General features: G+C 36.1%; 2 protein-coding genes across 11 annotated transcripts in view; both read left to right on the top strand.

The window, feature by feature from the left end:
* The first annotated feature begins 241 nt into the window (after window positions 1-241).
* Window positions 242-7,664, top strand: LOC115239028. Of its 8 annotated transcripts, none has more exons than XM_029813324.1 (14): window positions 242-306; window positions 1,176-1,373; window positions 1,469-1,831; window positions 2,181-2,424; window positions 2,527-2,663; window positions 2,735-2,982; window positions 3,082-3,267; window positions 5,144-5,367; window positions 5,449-5,523; window positions 5,598-5,868; window positions 5,958-6,098; window positions 6,189-6,475; window positions 6,543-6,635; window positions 6,732-7,664. In XM_029813324.1, the coding sequence occupies exons 2-14, from the start codon at window positions 1,180-1,182 to the stop codon at window positions 6,882-6,884; spliced, it is 2,616 nt and encodes an 871-aa protein (XP_029669184.1). In that variant the 5' UTR covers window positions 242-306; window positions 1,176-1,179; the 3' UTR covers window positions 6,885-7,664. The 8 variants fall into 8 exon arrangements, with proteins under 8 accessions (XP_029669184.1, XP_029669181.1, XP_029669180.1 ...); XM_029813321.1 differs by lacking the exon at window positions 242-306 and adding an exon at window positions 342-490; XM_029813320.1 differs by lacking the exon at window positions 242-306 and adding an exon at window positions 433-580.
* Window positions 7,665-8,537: 873 nt separating this feature from the next.
* The window catches only part of LOC115239027 (transportin-1), a 28,172-nt gene continuing 23,546 nt past the window's right edge, over window positions 8,538-13,163 (top strand). For 2 of the 3 annotated variants that reach the window (XM_029813315.1, XM_029813316.1), the window contains exons 1-11: window positions 8,574-8,727; window positions 9,599-9,674; window positions 9,792-9,971; window positions 10,048-10,396; window positions 10,530-10,731; window positions 10,819-11,227; window positions 11,328-11,639; window positions 11,719-11,956; window positions 12,104-12,393; window positions 12,482-12,580; window positions 12,669-12,764. In XM_029813315.1, coding sequence (XP_029669175.1) covers window positions 8,623-8,727; window positions 9,599-9,674; window positions 9,792-9,971; window positions 10,048-10,396; window positions 10,530-10,731; window positions 10,819-11,227; window positions 11,328-11,639; window positions 11,719-11,956; window positions 12,104-12,393; window positions 12,482-12,580; window positions 12,669-12,764 — 2,356 coding nt within the window. In that variant the 5' untranslated portion in view covers window positions 8,574-8,622. Of the gene's footprint in view, window positions 8,728-9,598; window positions 9,675-9,791; window positions 9,972-10,047; window positions 10,397-10,529; window positions 10,732-10,818; window positions 11,228-11,327; window positions 11,640-11,718; window positions 11,957-12,103; window positions 12,394-12,481; window positions 12,581-12,668; window positions 12,765-13,163 lie in introns of all 3 variants that reach the window. The other variant, XM_029813317.1, reaches the window with a different exon arrangement.

The raw sequence follows: 13,163 nt of genomic DNA, 5'->3' as shown, positions 1-13,163 counted from the left end.
ATTTCACTCTAATAATTTTAAAAACACTTATCATTTAGTGATAAACGGATATGAGGATTTTACTTTATCGACATTATAAACATGGTATATTGTATACCTATATTTCTTATTAAAAAATATATCTGCGTTATATGTAGTTCAAATACAGATCGATCTGTCAATCTCGAGATTCATATATATATTCGTTTTGTAGTGAAATTTATTTCAGGTTAAATTAAGTAAAAAAAAAAGGGAGAGAATTATAATTTTATTCCTCCTACAGTGTGTCAAGAGTGCTCCCCCCTTTACAGGGATAATTACTAAAGGGTATGAATCATCGTGTAAATGTGCGCGCGCACACGCATTGCGTTTTTTCACGCATCGTCCCATACACAATAAGCCGCGGAGTATATATACATATACACATATACACACACTCACGACGCACCGTGAATGTAGTCGCGACAGCTGTGTGATCATCGTCGTTGGTTGGGAGAAGAAGGGGGCAAGGGTTAGTTTTTAATTGAAACGCGTCTCGCGGTCGCGCGCATATTGCGCAACGCAAAACTCGCGCGTCCCGTTAATCGCGCGCGCGGAAACGGTGAGTTTTCTATAAATAGCGGTGCATTCGTGCTACGAAGCGTAAACGAGCGCGTAGATTATTTCGCGCGACGTGAGACGTTAATGTACGCGTATGTACGTTATCATACATACATGAATTGACGGTCGAGCGGTTCTTTGACGAGCGGCGCATTCGGAATCCGCGGTGTCTCCGAGTGACACATTTCGCGAGAGAGAAGTAGCGTGATATAGTGCGTACGACGATAAGATCGACGCGATCTTCACGTCGCCGGAGTCGACGATAATTCTCGGCCTCGAAAGCTGAGAGAGCGAGACGCGTTATCTCCTCTTCGCGTGAACTTTGCGTGAGTTTTTTGACAAAATCGCGGAGGAGGGGAGAAGAAAGAGACTAGAAATAGGGATCCAGCGGGAAGGATCGCGACTGTCCTTCGGGGAGGGGACTATTTTTAGCTGTAGTTGGACATATGCTTGCCAGCGCGATTCTGGCGCATCTCTTTCCTAAAAGCGGTATTTCTTGACCGTATAACCGTGCCTATATGGCGGGATTGTTGAGTTAGAAACGTGTGTTTTGTTTCAATTTATTCAATACCCGGGCATATTACCTTGTTTGGCAGGAAGATGGAGAACGAGCAGCATCATTACGAGCTGCGTAGCAGGAGCCGGTCACGTTCGCACACTCCTATGGTCCTAAACCGTTCTTTGCCAGAGCCAGAGGTGACAGAGCATCATTATGATCTCAGAAGTAAAAGCCGGGAGAGATCTCATACACCTGGAGAAGTATCGAGTAGCAGGAGATCTGGTTCTAGATCGCTGTGAGTAACTTGAACTTAAAGTTTGTCGTTGATGCAACAAAATAATGAACATGTTTTATCTTTATTTTGCTTGCGTTTTCTTTTAATAATTACAGAACTGGTAGTAGCAGTAAAATGCATGAGAGAAATATGGAAACGATTGAAGAGAATAAGGAAGGATCTGTGACAGAAAGTATGACGGATAATCAAAGCACAAAATCCGAAAATTCCGCTGTTACCACAAGAAAGGCTGAACGACGGTCGGAACGCCAGAGAGCTAAAAGACAAATATTTGTCAATGGTCAGAGTGAAAGTAAAGAGAATGCGTCTAATCAAAAGGCTGAGCAAAAGCGCAAAAGTGTTACACCACACAGGATACTTACCAGTGATTACTCATCTGAAGAAGGGGAGAGAGAAGACCCTCCAAGTAGACCAGGATCTGCTTATGAGATTTACAAACAGGCCGGTGAATGGTGGAAGTATGTACACCTTAAACTTTATTCTCTGTTATATTTGCTTTCTATTATCTTTTAAACAAGAATTTCTTCACATTTAGTTGCTAAAATATATATAAATAATTATGTTTACATGTAATAAATTCTTCTTGTGATCTTTTTATCTTAAAAATACAACCTTTCCTAGAAAAAAATATTTGTAAACAGTAGATTCTAATTTTGTTTATAAACTATGTCTTTTGAGTCACATTGAATAGGTTGAATTGATATTGGTAATATTAGAGTGAAATTAGTTTATATAAGTGCGATTTAGAGTAAAAATCTACTCTGTTTGCATATAACTAATAAGACTATTTGTGTATAAATGTTTTAGTGTTTTTCCAAAGACAGATTATACATATTCGCAAACATCGCAGTATCGTTATGAGATAGCCCCTGGTGTATTAGCAATGCCCAATATGTCACGGCGGTCTATACATTCGAATGGCGATGAAAGCAGTACCATACCTCAGGTCAGTCGTCAAAATTTAAGTCAAACTTCACAAAGAACGACAGAAAGTGGAATTGGTGATATGGATACTGTTGATTTTAAGAGAAGAAACTCTCTATCTTATTCAGTAAGTATTTATCATCTTAAATCAATATTGTTTTCCTGCACATAGACACACATCTATAATATCTTTATACTCTTAAAATGATTTGCTCTTTGAATTTTATAGTTTGATGATGATCACAATGTGTCATATATACCAAATTCTTCAAAAACTGTATATAAAAAAACACACATAGAACAGTACAAGAGTCACAAAGAAGTAATTTATTCGCAGCCCGGATATCCCTTAGATTTTTCGACAAGGTATATCTTGTTTTTCTTTTTATATATATTAAAACAAAACTTTTGTTGAACAAAAGATATTTTTTTAATAGGTATTTGTCATGGTCAAAAACTCCTTCAAAATTTACTGAAATATATAATGCAGCTGATTCTGATACTGAATTGGATGAAATCTTGACATCATCAGCAGTCAAGACTAATCAAAGGTGGAGAATCGTGCAGTGGTTTACATATCTTACAACCTTCATTACCCTTTGGTTCAAGAAAACAGTCGAATTCTTCAAATTCAAAACTGATGGAAGGCAGCATTATAGTGCACAAGCTTATCAATCTTATAATGGTATTACTGGCACTTAGTAATATGTATACTTGTTTAATTATTTTACTTTTAGTGTAAGTATCACTACTAACTAATGATATCTCATTGACTGTTATTTAGAATCCAAGTGGAGCGCAATATGGCAAGCTTTGGATCATTATACACACAATACGTACTTTTTCTTTGTCAGAGTACTCGTACTCGATGCTTGGTTGCTGAGTCACTTTACCGGCGTTAGAAAATGGCTGCAAGAGAAAGGTCCGAAGATTTTATGGATTACACTTCTTCCGTTACTTCTTTTGTTTGGTGAGTGGTTTTACATTCCTATTCAAGGAAATAAAAAAAGAGAAACATCTCTCTGCGGACTCTACATTTTCTTATCGGTCCACATGATATGTAAACCAATCATTGAAGCATAGTCAGACCAATGTCTTTCGCAGGACCATAGTACCAAAAAGGCCTTCAAACCTATCCTGGCCTTCGTCTTCTTTTTGTTTCAGGGGCTTACATCGCGCAGACACATTTCTTTACCTGTGTGGATTCTCTGCGCAATGTCCAATATGGTGTCACTGAGACGACTTATCACATCTTTAATTATATTACCAACCTAACATCTTTTTACTATGAGTTATTTGTAAAATACTTTGCAGAACTTAAAAATTATTTCATGCACCTCTTACCCAGTGTGAACGTGTCTTTGCCTGAAATGCCTCCCATTGGGTGGAATATAAAGTGGTGATTAATTGAAAAATTGGTTTAGTATAGTACAATATAATCTTAATTATATACGCATATAATTCAGTTAAATGGATGAAGATGGTATATTGAATATTTATATTCCTTTGAAACATAATAATAACAAAGTAAAGTGATATTACACAGGAAATTTCGCTAAACCAATCACAAAATAGTCAATAAGTTGTTCATGACATGACATAAAAATCTTTTATACAAAAATGAGACATACTTTCTTCGTCCATTTTTTCCTTAAATTAATATTTATGTGTGATTTAATCATTGTTTTTGTTTTTGTTTTGCTCTATGACAAAGTCAGTATATGTAACAGTTATTGTTATATCGTTTACTATATTACAATTATAGTTTCATTCGAATTCCATGAATAATGCACTTATCAATTTTTTTTGAATTTTTTATTGTTTTGAAGATACTATTTTTCTCTATAATCTTTTGTTTTGTGTATTAAAATCAAAATTTAATATGAAATTTCCTATAATTTATATGCTGACTGTCAACTAACACTGTTGATTTTTTTGTTTTTACTAATGGACTAATGTTGTGTGTAAAGATGTATTTAAGATGATATATCATCTATATATTGTTGCTATATATATTTTACATATAATTATATGCATCTGTTATATTTTGAACTATAGCTGGTCATTGTCTAGTTCACATTAAAATCGGTCATTTTTTGTTATATACTTTATATATTCTATTATACATTTTGTTTTCTTAACATAAAACAAACATTGGATTCTATTCTAGACACCCCACAAATTATATACATATATATACAAATTAAATAATTGTTGAATAAAATAAAATAGATCATTTTCTCAGTTAACCACCACATATATAATATTTTTCTTATATATATTAAGGATATGATACAATAATATTTTGATGTAACAATCATCACTAGATAATATATATTGTAAAAACACGTTCATACTTAATAAAATATTTTTCATGTGTACAATATTAGTAGCCCTCTTATGAACACAATCTGTTAGAGTGATATAGCGTCATAGTGTCACAATCAAGCATTTTATGAGATCTAAATCTAAAAATAAAAATAAATTTTTTACAATGGGAGAGAAGGATAGAGGGAGAATTACTCTACTGGGTGTTAAAAAGTCGGAACGTGTTGTGCTTGAAAAACTTGGAACCGTCATTGCGATCGATGTCATCGAAACGGTGAGTTCCTTCGTCTATCCTTCTCTCAGTTACAATATTGTATAATAGTTCCATTTCGAACATTTACACCGTGTAATTGGTGTATGTGCCATTTAAAATGTCACTGTGATTATAAATTCAATAATTGGACAGTCATGTGGCACTAATTTTCGTATTGGAACACTGTAGTTCAATACAGTAACAGGAGAAGGAGATAATATTTTTATAATTACCAAATTTATGGATAATATCGAATTTATTTCAGGTGGTTGGTGCCTAGTGCAATGTTTTGCACTTTTTTCTGACGTTAAAATTATATCGGAGACAACAACACAAAAATTATTACCTGATATACAACAGAACGATCATAAGAGTAGAAGTGTTGAAGAGAAATCAGTTAATAAAGAAATACACATAAACGATTTGACTGACAAGGCTGAATTGGTCAGCAGGATAGAAATACTCGAAAACGAACAAACAAATCAAATGGTATAAATCTAAATTTTCCTACAATCATATATATAACGATATATATTTGTTGATTTATAATCTATTTAATATTTTATGTAGGAATATTTTATAAATATTACTCGGGTTTTGGAAGATCGAAAACAAAACGATGTCGATTTTCGGAAAGAATACAATGTAAGTTCAAGTATACATATTAATGTTTAATAATTAATAATTATGGAGCTTTGAAAATTCTCTGATGTTTCCAGGACAAGATTGCTAATTTGGAAAATAAATTGAATGTTGATGAACTGAACAATGTAATGTATAACGAGCTAAAAGTTATCAAGTACGAATTCGAGAAACTACGCGAGCTTTACTCGGAATTAAAATCTTGTTGCAACACCAATGCAGAATCTGTCGCAAATCATAATTTAGAAAAACATGTGGAAAGGATTTTATTTAGTTATCTTCCTGGACTTTCAAAAGAAGATCTGGCAAAAATCAGTCAGGATTTACACGCATCTTACAACAGAGAAGGTTTTAAGCTAAAGCATAGACTATTAATCTTGTTTTTTAATCACATACATACATTATCAATGTTGAAAATTATATTTTTTTTTTGATAGGTCAAATAGTTTTTAATAATAACGTCGAAAACGCAAACGTTCACGTCTCGGATGAACAGATGCGCAAAATAGCGAAGGAAGTTTTGCAGATATATGATGCGGACAAAACGGGTCAGGTAGATTACGCTTTGGAATCAGCAGGTATCGTATCGCGCTAATAAATAAGAAACAAATATGGATATAAATATGTATGTGTACAATAAATAAATTTCTTGTATTTTTACATTATAGGGGGTCAGATCATTAGCACGCGATGCACTCAGCGATACGACATAAAGTCGAGAGCTTTCACATTGTTCGGTTTCACGCTGTATTACGAAAGCAATAATCCGCGGACGGTAATACAGCGAAATCCGATACAACCTGGTGTTTGTTGGGCTTTCCAAGATTTTCCCGGATATCTCCTGATACAATTGCGAAGCGCCATTTATGTAACCGGCTTCACTCTGGAACACGTCTCTAAATTGATTTTATCGGATGAAAACATGTCAAGCGCGCCTAGGAAATTTAATGTCTGGGTATGTAAGACAGTCTCTCTTTTATGTATCATAATGTCTTTTTTTATATACTCATATTTTTTCACAGGGATTGGCAAATGAGAATGATCCCGAGCCTGTAATGTTTGGTGAATACGAATTTACATACTCTGACAATAATTTGCAATATTTTCCAGTTCAGGTAGATTTCCTTTACTCTAATAAATTTCCCAATTTTTATTTTTATCTTATATAATTTTATGTATAAATTGTTATTTATCGATATTTATCTGTGCAGAACACAGAAGCAATTAATCAACCATATGAATATGTAGAATTGAGGATACACAGCAATCACGGACAACTGGACTACACATGTTTATACAGGTTCCGCGTTCACGGAAGACCAGCTAAAGAATTAATCGAATTAGACAAAGGTTCCTCTTTATAAAACGTTCATCATTTAAGCAATAGTGAGAACAAGCCGCAACTTTTTTCTGACATGTGCCTTTAACTACCGTTATTAATAAACGCAACAATTGGCGTGATTTTTCATATAGCATCTGTAATTATATTGTGAATAGATAACTATTTAATGTTTTTGTAGTAGAGATTTTTCCACGAAGAAAATCATGCCTTCAACAACTGTTGAAACACATTGAAAACATTGTGTATATACACATAAAATAATATTAGTAATTTATATGGATGAAAAAAAATTGTGTGTGCATAATTAACACAATTATGGTACAGTCATAAATGTCGGCCTGATGACGTTCTAAAATATCGCTTATACATATATAAATTAATATCTTCACTCTATGGCCTTGCTACAGTAGTTTCACCTAAGTAAAGCGCCTTTAAAAAAAAGCACAGTTTCTCATAGGAATGCGAAAGATCAAGAGTGAGATAGATAAAAAAATGGAAAAGAATGATTTTATTAGAAGTTTTGAACATGAGAGTGTGCAATTAGTTATCATAATTATTATCATATCATATCATACCAATTTGACAGCATTACTTCAGTAAGACTGACACTTCAAAAGTTACCCCAAAGCTGAGTGTGAGTCATAATATTTGTAATAATAGTGACAGTACAAATTGTAAGGAACCATAATAATTAATTAATTAATTTTAGGGTTAAGGAAGGAAATTAATTTTTAGCTTTAAGTTTATTATACACCGCGAGTGACTTTTGCCGCGAAAAAAAAAAAAAACGATTTTTGTAAAAGTCTAAAGACAAAAATGCGTGGTACTAATATATTTGAAATATGTGTATATATATATATATAAGATATTTAGTGAGTTTTTGCAGCATTCATTCTCTTCTGTTTAGCTATTTTTAACAATTACCGAAACGTTAATTTTTTTTAAATAATGATACGTCTATTTGACTGCATCCAATTTCGCGGAAAATGCGCATGTTTCTGTTTCACAGTACTTAGATTATAATCGTACCGGAAGGGGTCGGATTGTCTTGGAAAACTCTGGACCTTTGCCATATCGAAATGCAATCGCCACTGCATTTTTATCGTCTTCACATATGTTGATAGAATTTTTACATTTACAAATAAAATATGCGTTTCATTCGATAAGATTCGGTTTTATTTGTCCGTATTGGAATTTATGAATTTTTCATTATCCCTGATCAGAAAAAAGTCTAAATTTTTCCACCCCCCTTTTTAAAAATCTATAATGATGATTAAATTCGCGAAATATCCAACTTTTATTTGCAAGATGCACTTTGCTTCTTAAACGCTGCTCGATCATTTTTATCATTAGGCTCATTTTCCCGCGCTTGCAACACCGGAAGTCCGAACTCGCCGTAAATCTTGGTTTCAAGATTCCCGCTCGCGTTAATCGAGTCGCGCACGTTGTTCCCACGCGGTATAAGAACGTTTCTCCAAACAACTGTAAGCATCTAATTTCGTGATCCGGTTTTTTATCGAATTTCTCAAACGAGCACACGTGAGAACAGGTCAACGCGAGGAGAGGGGAACCCCGGACAGCCCCCAAGCGTATTGAGGAAGGGCGTGGCGCCCCCTTGCACAACCACGGTCCTGACGAGCGCTTGCTCCGAGAGGGGGAGATTGAAGAGGCGCGGGGAGGGGAGCCGTGGGGAGCTTCCGTTTATCTGCGAGGTCAGAGAAGGCAGGCTGCGCGTTACGGTGGTGCTGTTGAAAAACACGATGAAAATGGCGTGGCAACCGCAGGAGGAAGGACTCAGGCAAATCCTGACGCTGCTCAAGGAATCGCAGAGCCCGGACACGGCGACCCAGCGAGCCGTACAACAAGTATCCTTTTGCCATTTGCTGCCTCGTCAAAGTGATATGGTGCTCGAGATGTTTCGTGTCCCGTCGCCGTCGCCGTCATCGTGTCGTTGTGCCGCTCGCACATACGTGGCCCCGGAGTGAGTTGGTAACGAAAAGGGACGCGCGCGCAAACTGCCATTCGTACATCACCGTCCGTTTTCCCGGAACGATACTCGCGTACCGATTCCAAGCCGAAAATAAATCTGGATTTTGGAAAATTAATCACGCGCGGATATAAAAGCGATTATCATGTCGAGAGATCGCGCGAGCGCGAGCGCGCGCGCGCGTACGATAGCGAATTCGCGATCGCTAACGATCGTTGGTCGCATCCTGTCACACGGCTTTCTCGCCGATGCCGTCGATCGAAATGTCGTTCGGGGACTCTCCGTGCCCCGGAATCGAGCGTACTTCTCGCCACGTCTCCTCCCGTCGAATACGAGCTGCAAATATGTTAACGATGCATATGTATATATGCCCGGCCGCGCGCGAGCAGGGCAAATTCCTGCTCGCTCGCTCGCTCGCTCGCTCGCTCGTGCGGTCCTCTGATCGATAGCTTCAACGGGAAGCTCTTCTTACCCGGGCCCGGACCGATAAATAAACCGCTTACGTTGCTCAAATTACAACCATATTGAATTGCAACCTAAAGAACGATATTGTGTATATATATATATTTTATATATATAATGGGAGAAATTAGAGATTATAACAATAGTATTTTATCAGAGAAGTAGATCAGCAGAGAGAATCGTAAACGAGTGAAGCTTTCTCTCTATGAATCTCTCTAATGTTTATGTCGTCAAATAATTTTTCCATAGATCTGTAATCTTATTTTCCTTAACTGCTTTGAATATAGAAATTGGAAGAGTTAAACAAATTTCCAGATTTCAACAACTATCTGATTTTTGTTCTAACAAAACTTACATCAGAAGGTATGTTATTCAAAAGTATATAATTCTCTATTCAAAATGTTTTAAATTTTATTTATGATTATGCGTATCTGAAGATGTATACCAGCTGTATAAACTAATGATTTTCTTTTTGTTAAGATGAACCGACTAGATCTCTGAGTGGGCTGATTCTCAAAAATAATGTAAAGACTTACTTTCATAAATTTGTACCGGAAGTCATAGTTTTCATAAAGCAAGAATGTCTATCAGCTGTCGGAGATCCATCACCACTGATTCGTGCGACTGTCGGTATTTTGATTACTACTGTCGCATCAAAAGGTATATATACGTTTCTATATTATATCGTACATGATATCTAAAAAAAAACATTATTATTAATTAATTCTGTAAATAGGTGAATTAACAACTTGGCCGGAATTATTGCCAGCGTTATGTCAAATGTTGGATTCCCAAGATTACAACGTTTGTGAGGGAGCATTCGGCGCTCTGCAGAAGATTTGCGAAGATTCAGCAGAGATATTAGATTCGGATGCTCTGAATCGCCCTCTGAACATTCTGATTCCAAAGTTCCTTCATTTCTTTAGACATTCGAGTCCCAAGATCAGATCTCACGCAATAGCGTGTGTTAATCAATTCATCATCCAACGTACACAAGCGCTTATGATACATATAGATAGCTTTTTGGAGAATCTCTTCCATTTAGCTTCAGATGATGACTCTGAAGTTCGAAAAAATGTCTGCAGGTAATTAATAACATATTGTAATGATCTTTTTGTTTTCTCTCATTCTCTTTTTTTCTTTGTTTTTTTTTTTTTTTACTATTACTAATAGGAAAACATGAATTCCTTTTTTAATCTTTTCTGTGCTTTTACATAGGGCACTAGTGATGCTACTTGAAGTACGAATGGACAGATTAATACCACACATGCACAATATAATAGAATATATGTTAATGAGAACTCAGGATGTTGACGAGGGAGTGGCATTGGAAGCTTGTGAGTTTTGGTTATCACTAGCGGAACAACCAATTTGCAAAGAAGCGCTTGCGCCACATTTGACTCGATTAGTACCTATCTTAGTAAGTTTTTTCCAGATTCATCATACATTTGGCAAGACATTCTTTATTTTTTTAAAATTAATTTTAACGTTTCTTTTTCCATTTTAGGTGAGAGGTATGAAATATTCAGAAATTGACATAATCCTTCTCAAAGGAGATGTAGAGGAGGATGAAATGATACCAGACAGGGAGGAGGATATTCGACCGCGATTTCATAAATCGAAAACGCATCATTCACACCATGCCAATGGTATGAATAGGCACACTGACGAGAATGGCGGTGTGAATGGCGGATGCGACGACGAGGATTTAGACGTTGAAGACGGATGCGATGACGATTCGACTCTGAGCGATTGGAACTTGAGGAAATGCTCCGCCGCTGCTCTAGATATGCTGGCTAATGTTTTTCGGGAAGACCTTTTACCGGTTTTAGTACCAATTTTAAAAGAGACTCTTTTCCATCAATCTTGGGAAATTAAGGAATCTGGTATCCTTGCATTGGGAGCTATTGCCGAAGGTATGCATATTTATTTCGCCTTAGAATATTTCAATAGATAATAGATATTAGATATTTGAACAAAATTTAACGTATTGTTTGCGCAAACAATTAATTATAGGTTGCATGAGTGGCATGATCCCGCATCTATCAGAACTCATTCCGTATTTGATCAATTGTCTAAGTGACAAGAAGGCTCTTGTGCGTGCCATAACTTGCTGGACGCTGAGTCGTTATGCACATTGGGTTTGTGCACAGCCACACGAAACGCATTTGAAACCTCTGATGACGGAATTGCTCAAAAGAGTGCTCGACAGTAACAAGCGCGTTCAAGAAGCAGCATGCTCGGCCTTTGCGACTTTAGAGGAAGAGGCGTGCACCGAATTGGTTCCTTATCTCGGGTTTATTCTTGAAACACTTGTTTTTGCATTCAGTGAGTACCATAACAACACAACACTCGGTTTGTCTCGATTTATAAGACGTGTCATTTTTATCAACAACTCTATCTGCAGGTAAATATCAACATAAAAATCTTTTAATATTATACGACGCGATCGGCACTCTCGCCGATTCTGTGGGTCATCATTTGAATAGACCAGATTATATCAATCTTTTGATGCCACCTCTTATTAATAAATGGAACGTATTGAAGGACGAGGATAAAGATTTGTTTCCATTACTGGAATGTCTTTCATCTGTAGCTACTGCTTTACGTTCGGGTTTCTTACCATATTGCGAGCCTGTTTACAGGTATGTATGTTATGGACACAACAATCTTTTGATAAATCTGTTTTCTATTTATATCTGTTTCTTATTTTGTCACATTTTTTAATTATAATCTATTTTATTACGATATATGATAAATTTATATATTGACATACTCTACTTTGTTTGCAGACGATGTGTGTCACTTGTTGAACAGACCCTGAATCAACATATAGCGAGCACACAAAGTCCAGAGCAATTTGAGGCACCTGATAAAGACTTTATGATAGTTGCATTAGATCTCCTTAGTGGATTGGCTGAAGGACTGGACGGTCACATGGAACGTTTAGTGATGAACAGTAATGTAATGCAACTGTTATATCAGTGTATGCAGGATACTATGCCTGAAGTCAGACAGAGCAGTTTTGCGTTACTAGGAGATCTCACAAAAGCTTGCTTCCAACATGTACTCCCTTGTATACGTGAGTATGATTTCTACTAGATAATTTAAATTAAATTTCTGTTAAAAATATGTATTGTTAGTAATGGATTTTTTATCTTCATGAGCAGCGGAGTTTATGCCTATACTTGGACAAAACTTGCACCCACAATTCATATCGGTGTGTAATAACGCGACATGGGCGATCGGTGAGATTTCGATAAAACTTGGTAAATATCGAAAATTATATCTTTATGGAGGATGAAAAAAAATGGGAAGGGTGGGAAACTTGTTACTTATCTCGTTTGTCTTCTGCAGGGCCTGACACAAGTGCATATATCCCATTAATTTTGACACAGCTTATTGAAATAATTAATCGACCAGACACACCAAAAACACTGTTGGAAAATACCGGTGAGTTGTCGATACAAGCTTTACCTGTATCTAGTTTTCTCTTAGAGCGATACCGCATATAATATACCGAGTATATTTTGGAACAAATAGGCAATGTATAACGAGACTCGAGTCGACATAAAAAATTTGTCGATTCCCATATATACATTGCTATCTTTTTACCGCGCCAACTTATAAATTACACTCCATCACGACTGTATGCTTTCTGCGCACGTTGGGAAACTTCTCATTCGCAGAGATTAGCTTCGATACGCCCGCTGAATCGTCAGCTACACAATATAATAATAATCGTGCAAAATTTTATGCGGGTTAAAGGTATCTCTGATAATCATTTAATGAAAGGTCTCCCTTGATTTAAAGTATTCCTGTTATCTAGCATAAATCATGCTAGATCGGGCA

This window comes from Formica exsecta, unplaced genomic scaffold (assembly GCF_003651465.1).
Source record: "Formica exsecta isolate Colony F162 unplaced genomic scaffold, ASM365146v1 scaffold363, whole genome shotgun sequence".
NCBI classification, from domain to species: domain Eukaryota; kingdom Metazoa; phylum Arthropoda; class Insecta; order Hymenoptera; family Formicidae; genus Formica; species Formica exsecta.
The sequence above is the reverse complement of the archived record's forward strand: the minus strand, read 5'-3'. Positions and strand labels throughout refer to the sequence as shown.